Source organism: Neophocaena asiaeorientalis, unplaced genomic scaffold (genome assembly GCF_003031525.2).
Source record: "Neophocaena asiaeorientalis asiaeorientalis breed wild unplaced genomic scaffold, Neophocaena_asiaeorientalis_V1.1 scaffold154, whole genome shotgun sequence".
Classification (NCBI taxonomy): domain Eukaryota; kingdom Metazoa; phylum Chordata; class Mammalia; order Artiodactyla; family Phocoenidae; genus Neophocaena; species Neophocaena asiaeorientalis.
This window is the reverse complement of record NW_020172982.1, coordinates 1,434,401-1,461,467: the sequence shown is the minus strand read 5'-3', so window position 1 is coordinate 1,461,467 and position 27,067 is coordinate 1,434,401. Positions and strand designations below refer to the sequence as shown.

Genomic DNA, 27,067 nt, shown 5'->3' with positions numbered 1-27,067 from the left:
TATATATATAATATACACACTTATAAAGCACTTCTTAACAAGGAGGCCATTAAACTTCTTAAACACAAGTTTCCCCCAAATTGTATATATTGTCAATGTCTTATTGACTATATTCATACCTGTGGAAAATTTGAAAATGCATCATTTTACTCAAGTGAAGCAGATAATTGGGTTGAGAGAGAAACGAATAGAATGTCAAGCTATTACTTTTTATAAAGTATTCCACCCACTACTGTGCAAAGAAAAGTATGTATGTTTTTGCGGCATGGGATGACAGCCCTTCTAAACACAATTTTAACTTCCTTTCTTTGAATTCAAATGTATGAATTACAAGACTTTGGAATTAAAAGAAAACCCAAAGGAGTCCCTTAATATTTGTGTAAAAACTTGGAAACATGGGATGATTTTGAGGGAGAGAGTTATTTACGAATACGTAGTTCATATTATCCTAGGAAGAAAAGGGAAGGAAATACACACTATTGTGTGAAGGAAACTAACTAGAAATCTCTCAGCAATGACACACACTTTTAAAGATTTCAGGCTTAAGGAGCTATGCACCAAATCAGTGATTTGGGAGTTCAGCAGGGTAATCAGTGCTAGAAGAATTTACACAGTTTAAACTCATTATGTGGAGGCCCCCCAATGACCAGCTTCTGATTAGGGTACAATGGCTCCTGGTTCGCCTGTAAAACCCACTACTATGTAATTGTAAGGAAACACAATAGCTGGTTTCATAAGATTTTCTGGATACACGCTAAGTAATCTGGTTCCAAACCAGGTTGGTGAACAAAGATGCTGAATTTGGAGCGAGAAGGTTTTGCATCACAATTCCCGATGGCACTTCTAAACTTAATGCGAAATGCTTGATTTGCTGCCTAAGAAGACCATTGTCAACTATATACTGTAACAGAAAAGTTGAACAGCCCTGTCTGTAGAAGACAGTGTTTGAACCAGCAAACTGAAATGAACTACTTTGTGTACTTGAACCATAGTGCCTTGGGCAAGCTCACTCAGCTTCAGAAAATAAGAAGAGGTCTACAGAGGACCATGATAGTGAGGCCATAGGCAGCTTCTACACGACCAAATGCATACATTTTTTTGGCATTCATTTTTTAATGAAAGAAATCTTGGAAACTTCAGCAAGACGTATATTGTTCATCACAGCATTCACACCTTTAGCAAACACTCAACAATTTCTAGGTGAGGAAGAAAGTCTCACAGTTAGTAGATGTGAGGCTAAGATTCTAAAGTTAGGGTTTTCCTCCTGCACTCTTGGTGGGAATGTAAATTGGTGCAGTCACTATGGAGAAGAGTTTGGATGTTCCTTAAAAAACTAAAACTAGAGCTATCATATGATCCAGGAATACCACTCCTGGGCATATATCCAGAGAAAATAATGATTCGAAAAAATACATGCACCCCAGTGTTCCTTGCAGCACTATTTACAATAGCCAGGACATGGAAGCAACCTAAATGTCCATTGACGGATGAATAGATAAAGAAGATGTGGTATATATACACAATGGAATATTACTCAGCCATAAAAAAGAATGAAATAATGCCATTTGCAGCGACATGGATGGACCTAGAGACTGTCATACTGAGTGAAGCAAGTTAGACAGAGAAAGACAAACATTGTATGATATCGCTTATATGGGGAATCTAAAAAAAATGGTAAAAATGAATTTATTTACAAAACAGAAATAAGAGTCATAGGTGTGGAAAACAAACTTATGGTTACCAAAGGGGAAAGGTGGTGGAGGGATAAATTGGGAGATTGGGATTGACACATATACACTACTATATATAAAATAGATAACTAATAAGGACCTACTGTATAGCACAGGGAACTCTACTCAATACCCTGTAATGACCTATACAGGAAAAGAATCTGAAAAAGAGTGGAGATATGTATATGTATAACTGATTCACTTTGCTGTGCAGCAGAAACTAACACAACATTGTAAATCAACTATCCTCCAATAAAAATTAATTAAAAAAATAAAGTTAGGGTTTTGTTGTAAAAAGGTGATGTGTGGAGCAAAGTAAGGAAGGTATATTGACTAATTACATATAGACTAAAAACAAGTCTTCGTGAGAATTCACAATGGACTTCCAAGCCACTGAAATTTAGGAAGAGATGCGTCTGGTTTGCCATTTTGATCCCCCAGTGGTGCTCTAGGAAGTTCCCAGATCAAAAATTGTCATTGATAAAAAAATGCCTGACCATGTTGTTTAAATATGTTGTTCCTTTCTCTGGGTCTCTTTTCTAATAAAATTCTCACCCAGAACATGCTTCCTGGGGGGGGAAATGACTCTCCAGTTATACAGTAGTGGGTATTTTTCTATTTCTTTTCTTGTGAAAACTTATATTTTGAGACTGAGCTTTCATCAGAGGATAGATTTTTCCTCAAGCTTTAAAGATAATCAGTGAGGGGACTTCCCTGATGGCACAGCGGTTAAGACTCCACACTCCCAATGCAGGGGGCCTGGATTCTATCCCTGGTCAGGGAACTAGATCCCACATGCATGCCGCAACCAAGATCCTGCATGTGGCAATGATGATCTCACGTGCCACAACTAAGACCCGATGCAGCCAAATAAATAAATCTTTTTAAAAGTTCTATAAAAATATAAACAGTGAGGAATTTAGGGGAGAGTTTCATGGGGAAAGGGGAGGCAAGGAGCTCTTTCTTGAAATTATATTATGTGGACCAGCTTTAAGAGTTATCACATGGCAACCTAGTCACAAAGTGGCCATTTCAAATTTGGGGGAAAAGCACAGTGATATCCATTGAGGAACTCCTCTTCATAAAAATGTGAACAGTGAGTAAGGCAGATCCATTTAGAATGGGCAGAACTTCTTATAGTGGGGTCTTTCTGAATTCACAGAACTATCTGTTACTTATAGATTCGTACAAAGACATCATTCTTTTTGTTACACACAGAAAACGTATACATAGAATACTCTTCAGAACAAACTTTTTCCCCTAAGTTTTTCTTTTTCTTTTTTTTTTCTGGCTGTGTGGCTTGCAGGATCTTAGTTCCCCGACCAGGGGTTGAACCCAGGCCCACGGGAGTGAAAGCACGGAGTCCTAACCACTGGACCACCAGGGAATTCCCTCCCCCAAGTTTTAAGACAATTATTTCTATGATTGCAGAATATTCACAAGTGAGTCTACGGGAAGGATGAGGCTTTCATAGCTATTTACACAAATTTGTGCAAGCCAATTCTGCCCCTTCAGGTTTCCCATCTCCCACGTCAAACTGTGCTTGTCAGGTTGTTTCTTTGGGGGTTGCAAGAAATTGGACATGTTGGTTCTTTGAAGGAACAATTCTGGCCTTAGTTGGACTGTGAAGGCACACCACCTTTAGGGAATAAACATGCTTCCAAAATAAGGTCATTTGGAGTCTCACAGAGGGAGTCCTATTTTCCCCATAAATTTCCATTAGATCTTCAGGAGGTGTAACTTCTGCTCGGCAGTGGCCCTAAATTATTGTTGTTGAGACTCTGTTCCTCCTCTCACTCTTCCCTTTCTGTTAATTCACTCAGAATTTCTAAATGAACATGGACTTTTACTTGGGGACGTCCCATTAAAGTGACCTTGTGGTAACTTATTTAGAAGAACCGAAGAAATATTTTAAGGTATGTCACCTATAAATTGGCACTTGCCATCTACCGCTACAAGGATCAAATCATGAGCCACTGCAGCTGCTGACCTTCAACACCCCCTGAAAGGAGACCAGGGTGGAGATTGGGAAGGAGGCACTCGGTGCTCTGGGAAAAACTGGCAGAGCAGGTCTTCCAGATAGTTAGATATTTTCGGAAGACAATTTTATGAGCCCAATTCTTGCATCTCCTCGTACCTAGAAAAGCACTAAAATCCTTCATGGTGATGTCCACTCCTCGTGAGTAGCAGTAACCTTCATGAGACTAAGAGAAACTTTCTGCAAAAAATACGTGCTTGATTGCATGTACTCCCCCTTCACCAGAATCACATCTATACTGACCTTCCCCCCTACCTCTCTGGAGCAGTTTCTCAGAGCTATCTGAAATGCTGTCTCCTGGGCTATAGGCCTCATTTTGCCCCCAATAAAACTTAACTCACAACTTTCACGTTGTGCATTTGTTTTTCAGTCAACAGTTATGAATACCCTCTGATTTATCGATGAATTTGGTAGATTCATAGTCTTACATGCCAGGCTTCCTTAAAATGATGGCACACTCATATATCCAGCAAGCTGCCTTCATTTTCCACTCCTCATATTTTCCTCAAACTACTAAGCGATGTCACGTGTGCCAATTCTGTCTTTTCTGAAGAACAAATTCTGATTTAAAGGCAAAATAAAAACACTGTAGTAAAATAAAACACACACAGCGCAAAAGCACAGTTTAGTTTGGTTACATACCTTTCTCAGTGTTTGAAAGCTTTCTTAAACTGGAATTAAAAAATAATGGAAAAATAACGCTAGAAGGGCCTGTGGCTTGGACGCCTTGGTTGTTCACTAGTTGCAACCTTGTAGGCACACAGCTTGATGAGGTTTCCCAGACTGCTTGCACTTAGGTAGACCCATATGACTGGCTGTGCCAGTGGCATGTGAGCAGAGATCTAGGTCCGGCCCCTGAGTGGTGCAAACAAAGCCTCTGCATCCTCTCTCTCTCAGCTGGTTGGCTGTTGAGGTACAAAGTCTCCAGTGGAGGACTCTGAGTTCCAGAGGATGCTGAGACCTCAAGGATAATGGTGCCACCAAATAGAGGAAACCTGGATCTCTGAGTTGCCCTGGGAAAAGCCACCACCTGCCCACCACCTGTACATTGTGATGTGAATGACACATGCCCTGTAGGTCTTATTCTATGTACTGTATCAGATCACGGAGACTTGGGGATGTTTGTTACAGCATTTAGCCTGACCCAACTGATACAGTTTCTTCGAGATCACCCAGGCCAGAGATGAGGGACTGGAGGAAAGCACTGAAGGAAAGCAACTTTACTCCAAGCCACTCAACTTGTATGTGTCCTGAGTCTATTACCTACCATTCACCACTCTTTTTGACAGAAGCCTGTTTTGGTAATTCTGGTATTTTCTTATATATGATGCTAACACTCTGTACCATCAAGATAAAAGGGTGACTAATAGCCTCAAAGGAAAAATGTAAACTGTATAACCTAGAATATAAATACACTTTGTTAGCACTAGTCAGACTTGGGACTATTTATGAATGCTGGCAAAATGCGGTGACACAGATCGGTCACCATGTGCTCTGCTTAATCTTCAGGGTGGAAAATATAAGTGGGATTACCACATCACAAAAGCCTAGCAACTTGCAGATGTTCATCTCAGAATTTTCCTGCATCATTTTCCTCAGTGACATGGAAACCAAATCCTTTAAGTCCCAATTCATTTGACAGAAATGCATCTCCCTGTGTCCCTCCACCCACATCGAGTTATTATTACTGCATGCTGGCCTTCCAGTTCATAATTTCAAGGCACTTCCATCTTCCCCGTAACTTGGCACCTTGTTTACTTCATATTTCTAACTATTTGGCTACTGTTAACTCTAGTCAAAGCTGCTGCTCTTCTGGCATTGTTGATTGCTGGGTTTAAACGGTGTGTTTATGGATGCCTTGAATCTGAGGAGACCGGAGGCCTCCAGCTCTGCCTGATGTGTAAGCAGACTGTGTCCGCCATATGCTTTCCTCTCTGCGGTCTCCGTCCTGTTGGGGAACTTCACAAGAAAAGTACTGTAAAGATGTTTACCATGGGATTTTGTAATTTGATTTTAATTTTAAGTTAATTTCCACTGACTTAGTTCATTTACAACAGCTTTAATCAGACCACCCACTGACTCTGTACTGTAACAGTTGAATCTGGGTTTGGGATTACAGGGATGTATCCGTGGGGCTAGTGTGAAGAAATGTCGCACAGCCCCAAGGATGAGCTGTGAAACATGATCAGACTGGCATAGCCCAAACGGTGAAATAGTTACTGCAGTAAAATATTCAAGGTTATTCTAACAAGTTCCAGGAGATCAAATTCTTGAACAACAACAACAAAAAAAAAAGCCCAGAGTAAAGTTACGTTTTTAAAAAGTCCTAACCTGTCCACAGGAAAAGTATTTGTAGGCTGATTGAGAATTGGGAACAAAACTCTAAATTTAAAATATTGCTTCTTTCACTTACACTCTCAATCCCTCTGCATAATTATATGAACGTGTGCAAGTATGTGTGTACTTTCAGGAAGTGCTGAGTATGTGTTATTTGCTGGCAAATGTGATATATTCACACACCAAAGATTTTTAAAAATTCAACTAATAAGAAGGCTTCCAACTTCTTTCAAGGATGAAACTGAGTCTGGAAAGAAATTGAAATGTTATTTTGTACATTTGAAATCATGATGGAGTAGAGATTTTACAAGTTTACCCTTGAACATGGAGCAGGGGAAGAATAAAGCAGAATGATATGCATAGCAGACTGAAAAGCATACTTGAATGGGAAGAAATTCTCCCAGAGCTAGTCCATGAATGCAGGTTATTTAATAAATGGATGGATTTATGAGCAAACAAAAGCACAAACATTAGGGGAGAGCAGAAATCGAATGGCCGGACTATAGTTGTTCTGCTGTCTTACTTGTCTTCTTGTTAATGAGAAATCTTTCTTAAAATACTGAGGCACAATGGGTTTTTGATAAGACATGACAAGTAATAGCATTAGGGTTAAGAAGATTAAAATGAATGTTTTTCTGGAAACTCAGTATAGCTTCTGCTGTAAGTCAAAATGCCTGAAGGAGAACATCCCGTTTTAGGAGAATTATGTGCTGATTTGTGACACAGTGCTTTAGTGGACAAATGTCCTAGGCTGGGATTCAGAATACCAGAGTTTAACTTGATTTTATACTGTTTGATTCTTTTTTTTTTTTTTTTTTGCGGCACTCAGCCCTCTTACTGTTGTGGCCTCTCCCATTGCGGAGCACAGGCTCCGGACGCGCAGGCTCAGCGGCCATGGCTCACGGGCCCAGCCGCTCCGCGGCATGTGGGATCTTCCCGGACCGGGGCACGAACCCGTGTCCCCTGCATTGGCAGGCGGACTCTTAACCACTGCGCCACCAGGGAAGCTCCTATACTGTTTGATTCTTTCATTGATTTTGTAATCTCAGGCAGCATGCTACTTGGATGCCCAGTTCCTTCATCTCCAAAGCAGAAATCAAAATCCAAACTCTCAGGGGCAATGCAAAGATGGCAAATTAAATAAAATAAGGTATTGTAAACAAATTGCCTTGCTCATAATACATACGTAGTAAACATTAGTATCTTTTCCCTGTCAGTAGATGTGCTGCTAAATATTCCGTTGACAAGAGAAATTAAAACCTGATGAGATATATTTTGATCTTTTGATGGAATCTTATTTGAAACACATGTTTTCATTTGGTTGATGGGAGATTTTATCCAAAAATGAAAGTCCTCTTTGTACAGAGGGAATATTCTAACTCATTTAGGTTTATAAGATGGGAATTTTAGTTATGTGAGTAAATTTCTTTCTCCCCCTCTCTTTAAGCCACTTGTCATCAAAAGAAAAACTGAGTTTTATCAGATGGTACACTAGGTCCCTTCCAGTTCTAACATTCTATTATTTCATGGATATGGAAACATGTATTTATACGAAGGAATGAATTAAATTCCAATAAGTATTAATCAAGCATGTACTTCATGCAGGCAATTTCGAGAGGAAAAGGATTACAAAGATGAATAAAATGTAGTTCCTGCTCTCAAGGAAGTTACAGTATACAACTGAGTTCTCCACTTACAACTTGGTTGAATTCTTATGATTCATTTTTCAAAAAGTTTCTCATTAAAGTATAACCTACAGAAAAAAGGGCACAAATCAAAGTGTTACTGCCTGATGAATTATCAAAAAGTTCTGTGGTTCATGTTTTACTTATACATTTGGCATGTGAAGCTCATTTTCCCATGGAAACGTATTTCCTGTGAATGCTCCGTTAGCCTACGATAGAGCTGGCATTTAGTGCTCAGAGGATTGAGGGACAGAGCGAGAATTTCTACCTTGCGGTACGCGGGCCTCTCACTGTTGTGGCCTCTCCCGTTGTGGAGCACGGGCTCCAGACGTGCAGGCTCAGCGGCTATGGCTCACGGGCCCAGCCACTCCGCGGCATATGGGATTTTCCCGGACCGGGGCATGAACCCGTGTCCCCTGCATCGGCAGGCGGACTCTCAACCACTGCGCCACCAGGGAAGCCCTCTAACTTTGTTTTGATGGATAAACTTACACTAAGTTTCAGCTGCGTTTTGGAGTCAGGTGGTTTGGGACTGAAATTGTAGTTCCTGACTTCCCTTGCTTACCTGCTGGGGGATGCTGGATCAGGTTTTTACCTATCTTATCCTTAACTAGTCTTCTTGTCTAGTACATGAATGTAACAAGCTATCTCCACGATTGTTGTGGGAATAAAAATGTTAATGTCTGTAAAGTGCTTCGCATACAGTTTGGTTCCTAGGAGCCGTGATAGCATCAGCAGCATCAACATCGTCTTTATTTCACAGAGCCTTTGTCAGGAGGGCAGGGCTGTTATCCCAACCTACAGACCTTGAAGAGGGCGAGCTCTGGACCCCTAAGACTTAAACAGCCATGGAGAACGCAGTGTGGAATGGAGACCTGGGTCCCTCCAGGTGTGGCTGTGTTGACAATTCCTGGTGGATGTAGCCTAGGTAGTTTTTCATTCTCAAGGAATGCACACAAGTTGAGGTGTGCATGTGTGTACATATGTAGATTTGATACCTTTTATTTCAGGCTGAATATCTGCTGTTCCCTGCAGGATAGCAGTAACCAGGGAGGTAGAGAATGAAAGACATTTTTTGTCTTGATGGGATGGCAGGTGGCCTTTTCATCCTCTGACTTTCCCAACCCAGCTAACCCCCATCTCCCTCCAAGGAGCTTAAAAATCAAACTGTTCACGGTTCAACTTGCAAACACAAGCTGAAATCCCCAGATTTCATGGAAATGTGGCTGAGCTCTTTGCAGGGTATGCTTCATGCTATTTGATTGACAGAAGGCTACACAGAAGAGAATACAGAGGAGATGAAACATGAGACCATTTAGAGATGTTTAAATCTTTGTGTGTTCTTGATTTTATCTTTAATATATACTTAAATGGAATTTGGTTTCTAAGAAAATGTTGCTGAGTTATGACTGTACAACTTACAGTGACGTGATGACCCACAATTCACACACAATCACTAGCTTTGCTTCATTTGTCCAACTACTTCTGAGTACCCCCCGCCCCTTTTCTGGATCTTGTCTCTTAACTCTTCAGCCCACTAGGTTGTCATGGAAACCACTGTGGTTTCTACCATAGTGTGATCTCTCCTCATCCTTGACCCTCTCCCCTCACCACACACACACACACACACACACACACACACACACACACGCACACACATACACACACAAAATGATAAAATCTGAGCGGGCACTTAAGCTGAACCCACTCAGTCATTCCATAGGAATCTAAAATCAACTAAGAGAGTTAAGCTTAATCTGTTGCCCCCTGGAATTGAGAAGCTGCTATCTGTCACCATTTCCTGCTATTTGGATGAGGAAAGAAAGATGGCAAGTCTACTAAATAAGAATGGAGAGAAAAAGAAAAGGAAGAAATGGAGAGAAAATAGAATAAGAAACGAAGCTTGAGAGCCTGATTATAAGAATTCCTGAGATCCAGGTGTGCATGTGGGTCTGTGTGTGTTATATGTGTGTGTGTGTGTGTGTGTGTGTGTATTTTATTTAATCATGTAAGATACTTGGAATCCTTATAATAAATCTCTGCTTTTAGTTCTCTATTTGAGTTGGATTTCCTTCTTTCTTTCTTTCTTTCTTTCAGTCAAAAGCAACAGAAATTTATTTCTCACAGTTCTGGAGTCTGGGAAGTCCAAGATCAAGGCACTGGAACATTCTGTATCTGGCAAGGACCCACTTCCTGGTTTATACATGGGTGTCCTCTCACCATGTCCTCACATGGCAGGGGACTGAGGGAGTTCTCAGGGTCTATTTCATAAGGGCATAAATCCCATTCATGGGGGCTCCATCCTTATTACTTAATCACCCCCAAGAGTCCCCACCTCTTAATACCATCACATTCCAGGTTAGGTTTCAACATATGAACTTTGGGGGGGACACAAACATTCAGTCCACAGCACTTGGCTTCTGTGGTCCTGCTGCCTTGTTTGCATTTTAGAGTTTAGGTTGATTTTCATTCTGGTTTCAGTTTTCAGATCACTTTATTTATTTATTGTTTTTGCCACTGATTCATAAGTTTTATTGAAATGAAAAATACAAATTGTTGTTCATTTAGTGTCTTAAATAGGTGAGTTAAACCAATAATAATTTAATTTGTTTTTAAAACTGCACTTCTGTTTTGATTTGCAATAGTTTCTGAAGATATAATTAACGTACAATAAATGCACACATCTTAAGTGAACAGCTTGATGAATTACTTCTCTAGGATCCAGCAGTTTCATTCCTAGGTATTTACTCAAGAAAAATGAAAGTATATGTCCACAAAAGTTCATAGATAAGAATGTTTAAAGCAACCTTATTCATAAGAATACCAAACTGGAAACAATACAGAATCCATCAACAGGAGAATGGATTTGAAAATCATATATCAATATAATGGAATATTTAGCAATAAAAAAGAACTTTTGATATACTCAACAACATGGATATATCTCAAAAACATTAGGTTAAGCAAAAGAAGCCAGCTTCAAAAGGGTACATATTGAATGATTCCATTTTTATGACACCGAAATACTGGCAAAACGAATCTATGTCGATAGAAATCAGATAGTGGGGGTTGGAAGATTGACTGGGAACAGGCACGATGGAACTTTCTGGGGGAATGAACCTGTTCTGTTTCTCGTTTCTGGTGGTAAGTTACACGGGAGTATACAACTGAGTTGGATTTCTGTTGCCTACAGTAGATATCCTCCTTCTAAATTGCCCCCAAGTTTACCAGGCTTCTCAGGCTGGCCCTTTTGCCAATGCCCCACACTAACTGTCCTAAAATAAAAATTTTAAAAAGAATCAGTCTGTCGTTTGAGAAGGGGTGAGGGTAACCTCTTTCTTTTGCTTTATAGTGTTTGGAAGTTATAAAGCCTTCGTCTCTCTGGGGCTGGGGCCCAAGCAGGAGAAACAAAACTTCAGGGGTAGAGGGGAGTGTAAACGTAGTCCAGTCCTCCCTAAGATCTTTCTTAAGGGGCAAAAGGTGGGGACAAGACTGATATAGTAGAGGGAATGAAGCAGTAAGCACAGCAATCACTAAGAAGAGAAGAGGAAAATGAGGGTCACTTTGCTGCAGCCAGAGCAAGTAGGACGGGTCAACATATGCAAGAAATTCAACAGCAATCTTCATTTACTCAGTGCCACAAGCATGAACACAATACTAGGCTCTGAGAACACTGAAACACGATCTCTTCCTTCAAGGTATTATGTTTGCCACAACTTCTGAATCCACTGGAAAACACCTGTATGAGTGTTTCAGAACATAAAATATACACTGGATGCAGGTAAAGTTTCCAGGACATTACTTACTGAGCTTTTCCCAGCATACCTGACACTGTCTTAAGCACCATAAAAGTGTAGGGTAGGTAAAACCGTTCACCACAAGATACTTCAAGGAAGGCGGTTTGCTCCCTAAGGGAGAGTATTTTAAAATACACAACCAGCAAAACACTTGTTGAGCCTGGGATGGCAGGGAAAGCTGACATGGTAAAATGCCATGTGAGTCCTTCAATATGCAATTTTCTAAGAACAATTATCTCAGAAAGGTGCAGAATTAATTATGTTCTCTTATTACACAAGACTGTGCTAGCAGATGCACACCTACACACAGGCTACTCTTGAAGAGCTAAGTATCTGGGCTGTCAGATATGATTTTTAAAATTATTACTATTCAGTAAATCATTTTCAAGAAAATTGCTTCCAGGCAGCCCAATCTTATTTGAGACTGAAATGGGGACTAAATTTAAACCAAGTCCCTCCTTTGGAAATCACTCTCTTTTCACTATAATCTTGAAAAAAATTGTAATATAGTCACACAGGAAGCAAGAGATATTGGAAAATCACAGACTTCACTTGAAAGACCCATTCAGGTTTGTTTTTATCTAAGGGAAGAAGCAAGGAGTCGAACCTCATGGATACAGTACAGCTTAATTATAGAAGAAATTGTCTAGTGCCAAGAGGTTCAAGTGAACATAACTCAGATAGGGCCTGGGAATTAGATGCTTTTTCCAATGACGTTTGCATTTGAGATAGGGCTGCCTTCTGAAAACATAAAACTGGAGGTAAAGATTCACCTTTGCATATTAAAGACTTATGGTCCATACCCAAATAGAAATATAAATTCATATTCAGATTCCACTGAGGCTAATGCTGATTAAGAAATATGAGACATGCTTGACCATCATATATACTATAGACCTTATACCTAGTTACCTAAGTTTACCACTTAGGGCAACAAACCTATGTATTACATTCTGATCAAGTATTTTATAACCATAGATAAGCTGCTCTACTAGACCCTGGAGTTTTCCACATGCTCGCTTCATCCAAAAAATTTGTGGCCTCATGCCCTGGGCAATAAAAGTGAGGTGAATAACAGTTCAGAATTATTTGATGTTTAAAAGTTCTCTACTTTCTGGGGGTATTAGTGGTGTAACAGTTAATCTATGTCTACAGGAAATATATGTGTTACCTTAGATTTGAAGGTAAATCTTTTTTTTTTTTTCATCTTAACACCTACTCTACCAAACCACTTGGAGAAATTATATTACCTACATAGCAAGAGGTTTTTTTCCCCTATTTTTCAGCTTAAATTCCTCCTATGGCTTTTGAAAACTTCCTGTCCTGAACTTAGGGGAACTGAAAAATTGTTGCTTTGCAATTTAGCTGTTCTTTTAATTTGTTCTTTCAAATCCTACTATTGACACTCTCTTTGCTTTTGTTACTTCTAAGATATATAATTCTAAAGTCCCATAACTTTTCACTTTAGACTCCATTTACTGGCTATATAGGCTGCTCTCTTTAGGACTTAATTCATTTTCTCAAAATTTCACATAGGTTCCAGGTCCCAAAGTAAGATTTTTGACATTTATTCATTCAAGTATCAAATATATATTAAATGTTGATTCTGCACCATGCTCTGATTTAGGCACTGAGGATATATATAGAACAAGAAAAAGCCTGAATAAAATAGACATTCTGGCAGGAGAAACTGACAATGAACATGAAAACATACATATTAAAGTAACTGAGATCTTGTTAAATGCTATGAAAAAGATAAACAAGGTGATGTGACAGAAGATAACTGGGAGAGGCAAACTCCAGGGAAGGTAGTCAGGTAAGGTCAGGGGAATAGCACTGGAGAAAGAAAAAATAGCAATGCAAAGGCCCTGAGGCATGAGAGGCAGGCAGGAACCTGGCATGTGTAAGGAAGGGATAGCAGGCCATTTTGTTGGAATGCAATGCTAGACATGAGTTGATATCTGATGTATCAGATAAGTTTGAATGACAGGCAGGAGTTGGAATGCAGAGAATCTTGAAAGTTATGGTGAGAAGTCTGGATTTTATTAACAGTTCATGAGGATCCATTGAAATACTTTAAGCAACAGAGTGACATGTTCCAATTTATATTTTGAAAAGGTTTTTCCTGTAGATTTGAGGAAATAGGGTAGGTAAGGGTTTAAGAAAAGAGGCAAGGATGGGTGCAAGCAGTCTACACAGGGGATGCTCCCACATCCCACAAGGCCACTCCTTCAAGGTACAGAAAGAAAAAAAAAAACATTTGACAAAATTCTACATGCACTTATGATAAAAACTCTAGAAAAAGTAGATATAGAGGGAATGCACCTCAACATCATAAAGGCCATATATGACAAACCTACAGCTAACATCATACTCAATGGTGAAAAGCTGAAACCTTTTCCTCTAAAATAAAGAAGAAGACAAGAATGCCCAATCTCCTCTTTTATTCAACATAGTATCAGAAGTCCTAGCTATAGCAATTAGGCAAGAAAAAGAAAAAAGTCATCCAAATTAAAGAGGAAGAAGTAAAACTGTCACTATTTACAGATGATATGATAGTATGTATGTATATATTTACAGATATATGATACTGCATATAGAACCCCCCAAAAACTATTAGAACTAATAAATGAATTAAAGTTGCAGGATACAAAATTAATATCCAGAAATCTATTGTGTTTCTACACATTAATAACAAACTATCAGAAAGAGAAATAAAGAAAACAATCCCATTTATAATTTCAACAAGAGAACAAAATATTTAGGAATACATTTAACCAAGGAGGCAAAGGACCTGTATTCTGAAAACTATAAGACATTGAGGAAAGAAATTGAAGATGACACAAACAAATGGAAAATTACACCATGCTTATGGATTGGAAGAATCAATATCGTTAAAATATTCATACGACATAAAGCAATCTGCACATTCAATGCAATCCCTATTAGAATACCAATGGCATTTTTCACAAAACTAGAACAAATAATCCCCCAAGTTTTTTGGAACCACAAAAGACCACAAATAATCAAAGTAATTTTGAGAAAGAAGAACAAATCTGAAGGTATCAGGATCCTAGACTTGAAACTATGCTACAGAGCTAGTAATCAGAGAGTATGGTACTGGCACAAAAACAGACGAAAAGCTCAATGGCATAGAAGAGAGAGCTGAGAGATAAACCCACACCTATATGGTCAATTAATCTATGACAAAGGAGGCAAGATTATTCAATGCGGAAAAAGTCTCTTTAATAAATGGTGTTGGGGAAACTGGACAGCTACTTGTAAAGGAATGAAATTGAACCACTTTCTCACACCATATACAAAAATAAACTCAAAAAGGACTAAAGGTTTAAATGTAAGGCCTGAAACCATAAAACTCCTAGAAGAAAACATAGGCAGGAACTTCTTTGACATTGGTCTTAGCAATATTTTTTTGGATATGACTCCTCAGGTAGAGGAAACAAAAGCAAAAATAAACAAATGGGACTACATCATACTAAGAAGCTTTTACATGGGAAGGAAACTACCAACAAAACAAAAAGGCAACCTACTGAATGGGAGAAGGTATTTGTAAATGATATATCCAATCAGTGGTTGATACCAAAATATATAAAGAACTCATACAACTCAGTATCAAAAAACCAAATAACCCAATTAAAAAATGGGCAGAAGACCTAAATAGATATTTTTCCAAAGAAGACATACAGATGGTCAACAGGCACATGAAAAGATGGTCAATATCACTAATCATCAGGGAAATGTAAATGAGCTATCACCTCACACCTTTAAGTATGGTTATCACAAAAGGGACAATAAATAACAGGTGCTGGCAAGGATGTTGAGAAAAGGGAACCCTCGTGTGCTGTTGGTGGAAATGTAAATTAATGTAGCCACTACAGAAAGCAGTGTGGAAGTTCCTCAAAAAACTTAAAATAGAAATACCATATGATCCAACAATTCCAATTCTGAGTAGTTATCTGAAGAAAATGAAAACACTAATTTGAAAAGATGTATGCACTCCCATGTTCACTGCAGCACTACTTACTATAACCAAGACATGGAAACAGTCTAGGTATCCATTGATATATGAATGGATAAAGAAGATGTGGTATACTATACAACGGAATATTATTCAGCCATAAAAATAATAAAATCCTGGCACTTGCAGCAGCGTGGATGAACCTGGAGAGTATATGCTAAGAGAAATAAGTCAGACAGAGAAAATCATGTACTGTATGATTTCACTTATATGTGGAATCTAAAAGACAAAAGAACAAACAAAACAGAATTAAACAGAAACAAACTGGCGATTGTCAGAGGGGAGAGGGTTGGGGGGTGGAATGAAATAGATGAAGGGGATTAAGAGGTAAAAAATTCTGACTAGTGAAAAAAAAACTGGCTACAAAATAAATAAGTCACAGGGATGTAACATACACATAGGGAATACAGTCGATAATATTGTAACAACTTTGTATGGTGCTAGATGGCAACTGGATTTATTGTGGTGATCATTTTATAAGATCTAAAAATATTGAATCACTATGTTGTACGTCTTAATCTAATCTAATATTGTTTGTTAATTATAACTCAATTTAAAGGAAAAGAATAGAGACAGGGAAAACCATTATGTCACTTCTCTTTTGTTATGGTCAGGGAGATATGTCTCAGTACCTACCTGCCCACCCTCCCACCCCATACACACCCCACAGGCTGGTGAGAGCAAGTTGACTCTCCCATTAGCATGTAACTTTTACATTTAATTATGTTTAATATATAGGTGTTATCTGATGTATATGACCACTCTGGAAAGTTTTCCATTAATTATGTCTATAAATGTGCTTGTTTCACTCGAGAGTCAAGACTGGAGTGCGTAGTTTTGTAACTACACTATTGAAATATGGTGCTTGGTGTGTAGAGAGAGTGTGTGTTGATGAGGGGTTTGGGGTACTGTGATGAAGCTTGAGGTTCTGAGCAGCTATGGGTCAGCACCATAAATCACCCACATACCATCAAATACATCAAAACTGGAGGAAAGCTGCTAAAAGTGGGTGCTCCTCACAGGCTCCCTTGTCTCTGTTCAGGAACCTTCTCTGAAATTTGGTGTAACCTCTTGTGCTGTAGTGAGGTGGCATTTCAAAGACCTTCACCCAGAGGCCACTGACACTCAGGAACCTAGGGAAATATCTCTCCCTTTACTAAAGGGTGAGGAGAGTGAAGGAGGAGACTTTATTTTTTATGCTGATCAGATTATATAAAAATAATGGAAAATAAGGGAAAAAATGAGGTAACCAACACACTTAAACTGTAATAGGTTTCCAACCAAAAATTGGGCAGAAGACCTAAATAGACATTTCTCCAAAGACATACTGATGGCCAATAGGCACATGAAAAGATACGCAACATTGCTAATTATTAGAGAAATGCAAATCAGAACTACAAAGAGGTTTTACCTCACACTGGTCAGAACGGCTATCATCAAAAAGTCTACAAATAATAAATGCTGGAGAGGGCGTGGAGAAAAGGGAACCCTCCTACACTGTTGGTGGGAATGTAAATTGGTGCAGTCACTGTGAAGAACAGTATGGAGGTTCCTTAAAAAACTAAAAATAGAACTACCATATGACCCAGCAATCCCACTCCTGGGAATATATCCAGAAAGGATGAAAACTCTAACTCAAAAAACTACATGCACCCCAATGTTTATAGCAGTACTATTTACAATAGTCAAGACATGGAAGCAACCTAAATGTCCATCAACAGAGAAATGGATAAAGAAGATGTGGTACATATACACAATGGAATATTACTCAGCCATAAAAAAGAACGAAATAATGCCATTTGCAGCAACATGGATGAACCTAGAGATTATCATACTAAATGAAGTAAATTAGATAAAGACAAATATCATATGAAATCACTTGTATGTGGAATCTAAAAAATGATACAAATGAATTTATTTACAAAACAGAAACAGACTCACAGACACAGAAAACAAACTATGGTTACCAAAGGGGAAAGGGAGGAGGGATAATTTAGGAGTTTGGGATTAACATATACACACTACTATATACAAAATAGATAAACAAGACCTACTGTAGAGCACAGAGAACTATACTCAATATTTTGTACATAACCTGTAATGGAAAATAATCTGAAAAAGAATACATATACAAATGTATAACTGAATCACTTTGCTATATACTTGAAACACTGTAAATCAACTATACTTCAGTAAAAAAAATGATTAAAAAAAGTTAATAGGTTTCATCGAGTAACCCCTGTTAAGGTAAAACCGGAGAATTTATCACCTTTTTCCAACAACCATTGCCATTTGCTGCTTCACAACCTCACCACCAAGTCAGAGTCCACGATGTGCAAACCCAGAACATATCTACACATAGCCATAGCAATATCTGATCTTCAGTGTTTTAGCACTATTAATGTTTGAAAACATATTTTAGATACTCTTCTATCACTATTTATCTCAAATTCAAAATTCTTATGTTAAGGCAAACTAAATTTCACAACCAACAACAGATGGGTCTGTGCTAAAATCAATTTTATAGGGTTTACCATGAGAAGCTGTGAAGCAAATTTCTTAGCATCTCCATAGACAGAAATAGCTAAATTAATCTATGTCATTATTGGAGTCATCCAGGAGATATAAATAAGGGCAAACAGAGAATACACTGAGTGCATAAAACTTCTAATTAGCATGAGATCGAAACAGTACTAGCTAGCCTTTTCACAAACTTAGAAAATATTTTACACATTTTAATTAGTTTTCCTGTGGGAGTTGGATGAGCTGCTATTCTAAAGTTAGGTAATTTATCAGAGTTCTAGAGTCACAGCTTACTGTTACATGCATACCTTTTGACTATTTCTTAAAATGCTTCTTTGGTCTTTATTTCAAATGGGTTTTTATTTTATTTTATTTCAAAATGGGTTGATGATCAGTCTCCTCTTTATCCATATGTTCTGGTAACGTTCTCTGTCACCTGATAGTTTATAAGCTACTTGGGATTGAAGGTGATATCCAGAAGGCAAAATTAGAAAGACACAAGGCAATCGAACAGAGAGAGTTAAGCTAATACGTGTCAGAAACGATGGGGAGTTTGTGGATGAAGGGAGAGGATGAAGAGAGGACAGGAGGTGAGAGCAAGAATAAAGGGCTGAACTATGGGGCAGGGAGGCCACAGGAGTTTTAAGAATAAGGATATGGAGTGAAGTCACATTTATACTGTTTGCATTTCCATCATGCAAATGTTCCTCCTTCTAGGACTCATTGACCAACCTTTCACACAGGCTTCAACCCACCAGAAACCCTGTGTGATTGGATAGTTTTGTTTGCACGTATGTGGGAATTAAGGAGGGGGCTGGGTTCCACACTGGTCTTACACCAGAGTTGCAGAGCAGAGAGCAGGAATCCATGACCATAGGTAATCGTCAGAATATAAGCTCCCCCCAAAGTCATAGTATCCTCGGAAACAGCACAAGACTTCTCCCCCGGGGTATGAAATTATGGGTCAGGGTGGTCCAAATTTACCTTTAGAAGGTATAGCATCCCAGGATCTTGGATATAATGCAAATAGAACTTCTGAGTGATACAAAATGAGGAAACACAAAATATAAAACGATAAGGGTCTCAGAGGTAAGCGCCAGTTCCCATTAGCCCTTAAAATGTAACTTAGAAGGAGTCCTCTGTAAAGAAGCAAGACTTTTGGTTTCAGCCACAATGAAAGAGCTTATATTGAACTAAAAAATAATTATAAATCTGGACAAAATATATAAAATAACTGTTTGAAAGCACTGGAGAGCAAGCAACTTAGGTCAGACTTGAAGGACTCTGTTGTCTGGGAAAAGGGAAGTCCATCAGTGTGAGGACCATGTCTATCCAGGTGTTTTCCTGAGAGAATCGGCTGTTTCAGTGTGAGGTGGAAGAGAAAGGAACAGTCTTCCTGAACAAGGACGTTTAGGTGTACCAAACCACCTGGGATTTGATGAATAAACCCCAGAGAGGAGGGAACTGCATCAATGGGGCCCTTGAGGCATCAGCCAGCTCCCCGTTTGAGCCTACACAGGGTGGTGCTCCAAGAAACCAGATGATTTCCATAACCATGTGATGCTCAGGAGATGCAGGCTGGAATTCAAGGCCTGCCAAATTGGAGGAGCCTTGGTGAACATCCAAGGATTTTAGCTGAGATCCTGAAAAAAATCATGTCTTACTTAGGAGTGAGAGCTATAGCACCAGAGTAAGGGCAAAACTGAAACAGATCAGCCTAACAAAGATGAAGAGGAACTGTGAGCAGGATGAAAGTGATTTGCTGGTACTCTATCTGCCTGCCAAGAGAAACTATAACCCTATCTGGAGGAAAATAATGTGAACACTTTTTCATAAACAACATCTACAATGAAGCAAAATCATGATATCTGCTAAAAAAAGGGGTGGGGGCCAAATAACCTAAAAGAAAACAAACAAACAAAAAAAACCACACACAAGAGAAATAACAGATAACGAAAATAGTCTCATTGGCAATTCAGACATTGGAGTTTTAAAATCACTATGATTAATGTTTCAGCAAAGAGAAGAAGAAGATAAAAAATGGATTAAAGGTAAGAATCCTTAAAAGTAACCAAATAAGAAGAAACTAGGGGTTGAGATCCCATATTTTCCATTTGTCTATGCTGAGGAATGTTGGCTCTTTCTTCCCTCATTTCTTTTTCCCTTTTTGGTGGCTTCGATGCCCTAACTCACCTCCAGTCTTCAAAAATAGTTGTCACATTATGCTGTTGTGGAGAGCACAAAAGGCAACTATAGTCGTAGACCTCGGTTTATTGAAAAGGCAGACAAGAAGAGTGTCTTCAAGAAGAAGAGACAACAGGGGACTTCCCTGGTGGTGCAGTGGTTAAGAACCCGCCTGCCAATGCAGGGGACACGGGTTTGAGCCCTGGTCCGGGAAGATCTCACATGCCGTGGAGCAACTAAGCCCATGAGCCACAACTATTGAGCCCACGTGCTGCAACCACTGAAGCTGGCATGCCTAGAGCCCGTGCTCCACAACAAGAGAAGCCACCGCAATGAGAAGCCCGTGCACCGCAGCGAAGAGCTGCCCCCGCTCGGCACAGCTAGAGAAAGCCTGTGCGCAGCAACGAAAACCCAACGCAGCCAAAAATAAATAAGTAAATAAATAAGAGACAACATAACTACGAATTTACGGATTTTAAAATGACAGACACCTGTGCCCATACTCTGTCCCTGTCACCTACAAGTTTGTGTGACCTCACACACGTTACTTCACCATTCTGCATCTGCCTCCTGTCCTGTAAAACCTAGTTGACACTCACCTTCAACAGTGGCTTTAAGCACTAAATGAGATGTTTTACACAGGCAGAGTACTTAGCACAAGTAAGTTTGCAATAAATATCGATACCTCCTCTGCCACTTGTCATCATCAATGGAGAGAAGCACACATTCAAGAGTGGTAATCTTGAACGTCAGAAAGGGATACCATCTACATACTGTCTGCCATTTGATATCCTCCACCAAGATGAAGTCATACGCAATTTGGGTTCATTCTTTGCCTTTCAAGTGGAGAATACTGATGACGAACAAAATGTCCCCACAAGTGGGTTAGTCAAAACAAGAGCTTCGTTTCTTAAACCCTGAGGGAAAAAATCGAGTATAGCAGATATCTGGGGCAGATCAAGGCAGCAGATCAAGGCTTCTGTTCATAGAGAATGCTCTGCGTACGTGCTCTGGTTTGCCTTTCAACAATCATCCCTATTAAATCATTGGTCTCTCTGACACATCTAATGAAGTCATGTTCATGAGCAGCTTAATCATGGGATGCAGTTTGGTACATATTTTGACAGGAAAGCTGTTTGTATAAACTGAAACATGCAGCAAATATATAATTTCCGAAAATGTTCATTATGCTTTCAGCGTGACAATCTTTGGCTTGAACCCTTCCATGCATTTTTAGTCATTTTAAGATAGGGTGTTTTGAGTACCGGTTAACAAATAAAAAGATATTCTTAAGCAAAATGTACGTCAAGCCAGTGGAGTAGTGAATAATTACACACAGCAAACTCTGTACCACATACTCTATCCAGAAATCTTTCAGTTTGGGAGAAGCCACACATCTCTAGCTGAATATTATATGTCCCTGAAATTGATTCTGGCTATAAGCACATGAAAATAAAAAAAAAGAAAGAAACTGAATTAAGAGAAGTCGTCCGTAAATAATACTTCCCTAAAATGTTGATAACAAGCTCCAGGTTTGACTTGTAGCTAATTATCTAACTGCTCAATTAGTAACTGAACAGTCCTACCTTATCTGCTCAGAGACTTTTTGAAGTGAGGTCAGGACATGTGCCTTTCCTGTTATAAATGGTCTCCAGGCCCCATGTGTTTGGGTCTCAGCACTAATTAGAAGCGAGACTTACATCACTCTCGTGACCTTCTCGAAGGTTGTATGTGAGGTCATGCTGAATGTCTTCCACAAATTTGTGAGCATATTCTGGGTAAAGGTCCAGCACTTCAAAGAGTCCTTTGAGGATGATGCACTGGAGATCACAGTAGGTGAGCGCCTTCACATCCGCGTTGGTCTTGATTACTTGGTCCTTAATTGATAGATTGGCTCCAATTAAATCCCCTTTCCCTTGAAACAGTGAAAAAAAGAGACATGTAGCTTTAATGAAAAGCAAGCTTGGGACTGGTAACTTTGTTTGATTTACAGGCTTCATTTCTCTGAAATTACACTGAAAGAGAAGAGGAACCTTTATCTGGGGCAGGGTTTCTCAGCCTCAGCAGTGTTGAGATTTGGGGCCTGATCATTCTCTGCTGGCAGGGGGACCATTCCTAACAGGGTAGAATGTTTAGTAGCATCTCACATCATCCACCCCCCAGAGATGACACCCAAAATATCTGCAGGCATTGCCAAATGTGCCTTGGCAATCAAAATTGTCCCCAGTTGAGAAAACTGGTCTAGAGAATAAAGCCTAGGAGCCCGAGAGTTAGCAATTGTAGGTCATACATGGGTTCCAGACAGGTCCCTCACAGGATTTGGTAAATGACTTTAGACAAAGCAGTTGACATTTTTCGTCACAGTTGCTTTAACCATTCAAGGGAAATAATAATGGCTCAGTTTTTCTGACTGTAAAAATGCTCCAGGATTCTGAGGTTTAGACCATCAAGAGGTATATTAATCACTTTGATTCTAGCACTCTGGACAATAATATAAGCATCACCATCTAATATACTTGGGTTGTTCTATTTATCTCTGAATACGTCTACAAGACAGGAGGCAGGGCATGGAGGAGGAGAGTTGAGAGGCAGAGGCAACTACTGGGCATTACAGACCATGAAATCTACTACATAGAAATGCAAAATACAAGTCGTAGTTTTAATGCTCTGTGAGAGTGTAAAAATCCCATTTTCTCCAGCAACAAAGAAAGTGAATAAATAAAAACTATGAGCTCTTCCACTGCGTGGAGAGATGATCTAAGACTACTTTATTCACATTTTCTGTGTCCCACCCCGCAGCCAGCACCTCTTATCTTTTTTAACACCTCTGTCGATCAGTCTTGGGCTACACTTCACCTGTCTGGGAACTAGCTTACTTCCTCGAGTTTGCTGATTAGATAATATTGGACAAGTTATTTGAATCTTTAAAATCTTAAAATTGATTCAAATCAGTTTAACCTGGCGGGAGGGTGAGCATAATTGTAATTACTAACAAAGAGCTGATTGCAGCTTCAGTTTTATATTAGACAGAGCCATTAATTCACTCAGCATCCATGTGAGAAATCTGCAAGAAAATCCATTCAATTCTCAGACAAACTTAGGTTAAAAGCTGAGGTAATATGACCAAGTTCACAAAGGAGGCTGGCATTGGATTCAAGGCTCCAACTTAGGAGTTTCTACTTCGTCTTTGCTTTGTCCTCAAATATCATCATGCCTATAAATAAATAAAATAACTTTTATTTATTTATATATTTTTATGGCCGCTTTGTTTCATTTCATAGGGAACCAACAACCAATAATTGACCAACCAAAAACCACCAAGCAAATAATATCTTTGGAATGTTATAGAACAAATTGCCCCGTCCATTCTTCATTCCATTAATTTTTTTAACTTTGAAACTTTTATTTTTTACTGTGCCCAGAATTTCTGGAAGCAAAGTCTCTGGCATACAACAGGCTTCCATAAAAGTCTGTTTTATTGAATTTGACAGTAAAAGGAGATGTGCCACACCAACCATGAATACCTGAGATATTCATAAATATTTGTGCCGGATCAAAACATTTTAAATTATTCTAGGTGTTATCTTTGAATTAAAACCTTGAAATTGAGCCTATTTGGCAGAAGAAAAAAATCTATATTTATAGACACTAAGACAAGAAACAGCCACATAGTGTTGAAGAACTCAAGTTTGATTTATTGTTGTCACCAATCCTGCTAAACTTGGAAATTGTTTTTCTTGCATGTTTTGTTAGAAATCTAAATTGCTGCTCAAAAACTCAAAGTTGGATACTGATGCAAGATGTAAATATAGCCAGGATGGACTGAGTACAGCAGATTTTCAAATTTTGTATATCTGAGGAGAATTTACCATGATGCACCATGTTGCCACAGTGAGAATTCACATATTCTGTTAAGCAACTGGTGTTTGGAAAAACTTTAGGGTCATCATACTTTCATACCTGGTGATTTTGGCCACAATGACCCCAGCATCTTGCTAAACTTGGCATCCTAGAAAGAATTCTAGTTTATTTATTTATTCAGTGGATAATTATGGACCACTGACATGTGTGCCAGACCTCAGGTGGAGCCTGGTCATCACCCTCACTCATTTTACGATTTTGTGGATTACTTCCTACCTAGATTTAGAGCCTATATCTAAGTTTCTTAATTACACTGGGTTTCGGTATCTTTATTTCTAAAAGAAAAGAAGATATTTATGGTCCCTTAGAGTCTCTATTATTCAGAATTCCATTACTGATATTTGCTAATCATTATTCTTCCATTGGGCAAAAAAACGTTGATGGGATGCATGTGCAAACCATCCTGGTTAGAGCTATAACTTATGTTTAACTATAATTAGGCAGACTAATGCCATCTGTGAAGAGTGCATTTATCTGTGCTTTGTCATCTTCTTTTAAACCACAATGAAGAAAGTGTTCAATTACCAGGACATGAAATGAATGTGTATAAGGCAGACAAATTCTATCCCTGGAAAAATCCCTGCCTCTGTGTCAACTGCCTCCCCAAAAAGCATCGGATTAAGAACGCCTTCAAGAATTGATAGGACGACGGGATTGTTTGAATAAATTATGGCTTGACAGCTGTTTGGTGATACTTTTCCCCTACGACATTATGTATTAATTATTTTGTTGGCAGAGTGAACATGTACTAAATATCTATATTTTAAGCCATGTGCTTAAGTTTATCAAAGTCAGTATTGATTTAAATTGGCCCATAAGATAATATTACCGTAGGGGAAGTAAAATAGTCAGTCTCCGTTGAAATAATGCTAACCACAGAGAGAAAATATTACTAATGTATTATCTTTGGGTTTAGTCCCAATATAACATAGGCGTGCTTCGAATGGTCATGTGCATTTTTGAGAGATATATGGTAGCAGCAAAGATGGGAAAACGTTAATTAAGGGAAGCTCAATTTATGTAGGAAATGCGGGCCAGAAGCACAAGGCAATGAACTAAGTCTTTTAGTTGTTAGTAGAATTTTTTTAAAATAAGAAAATCCGGGGGCTTCCCTGGTGGTGCAGTGGTTGAGAGTCTGCCTGCCGATGCAGGGGACACGGGTTCGTGCCCCCGTCCGGGAAGATCCCACATGCCGCGGAGCGGCTGGGCCCGTGAGCCAGGGCCACTGAGCCTGCGCGTCCGGAGCCTGTGCTCCGCAACGGGAGAGGCCACAACAGTGAGAGGCCTGCATAACGCAAAAATAAATAAATAAAATAAAAAGAAAAAGAAAAGAAAAGAAAATAAGAAAATCCGATGGAATTGTGTATTACAAACAATAGTATTTACATACCAGCCACCAAATTTGTACCTATCGTGACATAGTATCAGGGATGATGCCTTCGTATTCCATTCCTAGAACTGTTGCTAGTTACCAAATTTAAAAATTCACCACAATTATGGAAAAACCCACATTTTATACATGTAAAACTAGTGCATTAATTTGCTTACATGTATATCAAATCATAAGCTGCTAGAAAAATAACTAAATACCCTTTAATATTATTTATTTTATTTTAAATTAATTTTTATGGGAGTATAGTTCATTTACAATGTCGTGTTAGTTTCTGCTGTACGGAAAAGTGAATCAGTTATACATATACATATATCCACTCTTCTTTAGATTCTGTTCCCATATAGGTCATCACAGAGTATTGAGTAGAGTTCCCTGTGCTAGACAGTAGGTTATTAGTTATCTATTTTATATATAGTAGTGTGTATATGTCAATCCCAATCTCCCAATTTATCCCTCCACCACCTTTCCCCCTTGGTAACCATAAATTTACTTTCTACATCTGTGACTCTATTTCTGTTTTGTAAATAAGTTCATTTGTACCATTTTTTGAGTTTACGCATATAAGCAATATCATATATTTGCCTTTGTCTGACTTACTTCAATCAGTATGACAATCTCTAGGTCTATCCATGTCGCTGCAAATGGCACTAAATGCCCTTTTAAAAGCAGACTGTGCCAATGGACAGGCTATAAAACTGATAGTGGTACTAAGGAAGCCCACAGGTAAAGAAAGGTTTTTGAAGCAAATTTAGAAATGATTGTCACTTTTAATTTTGAATAAAAAATGATAGAATGACTGATCTTTAACTTCATAGAGTTGAGAAGTGGGCAGGAAGAGTGTTAAATTCTCCTCTTGAGGGCTTCCCAGGTGGCGCAGTGGTTGAGAGTCGGCCTGCTAATGCAGGGGACACGGGTTCGAGCCCTGGTCTGGGAAGATCCCACATGCCGCGGAGCAACTAGGCCCGTGAGCCACAACTACTGAGCCTGCGCGTCTGGAGCCTGTGCTCCGCATCAAGAGAGGCCGCGATGGTGAGAGGGCCGCGCCCCGTGATGAAGAGGGGCCCCCACTTGCCACAACTGGAGAAAGCCTTCGCACAGAAACGAAGACCCAACACAGCAAAAATAAATTAAATAAATTAATAAACTCCTAACCCCAACATTAAAAAAAAAAAAAAATTCTCCTCTTGAAAAACACACACATACAGAGTCTCGCTCTCCCACTGATAATGAGCTGGCCACACTGAGGATAAATACACTCTTTTAGTTGCTCTTCCATGCCTTTCTATTAAGGAGAAAAACATAAGGGGGTGAATCAAGAATTGAGCCCAAACTTTGGAAGGCAAGCCCTACCTTTCCTCTGGGATGTGGTAAACTGAAGTCAATTGGAAGCAATGGAAAGCCTCCTTCCATTTGGTATTTT

At 39.1% G+C, this 27,067-nt stretch overlaps 1 protein-coding gene across 1 annotated transcript in view; it reads right to left on the bottom strand.

Annotated features, from left to right (window-relative positions):
- Window positions 1-27,067, bottom strand: part of KCNH8 (potassium voltage-gated channel subfamily H member 8) — a 384,779-nt gene that overhangs the window by 46,139 nt on the left and 311,573 nt on the right. The window contains exon 11 of the mRNA XM_024742050.1: window positions 22,034-22,248. Within this exon, the coding sequence (XP_024597818.1) occupies window positions 22,034-22,248 (215 nt within the window). The remainder of the gene's footprint in view (window positions 1-22,033; window positions 22,249-27,067) is intronic.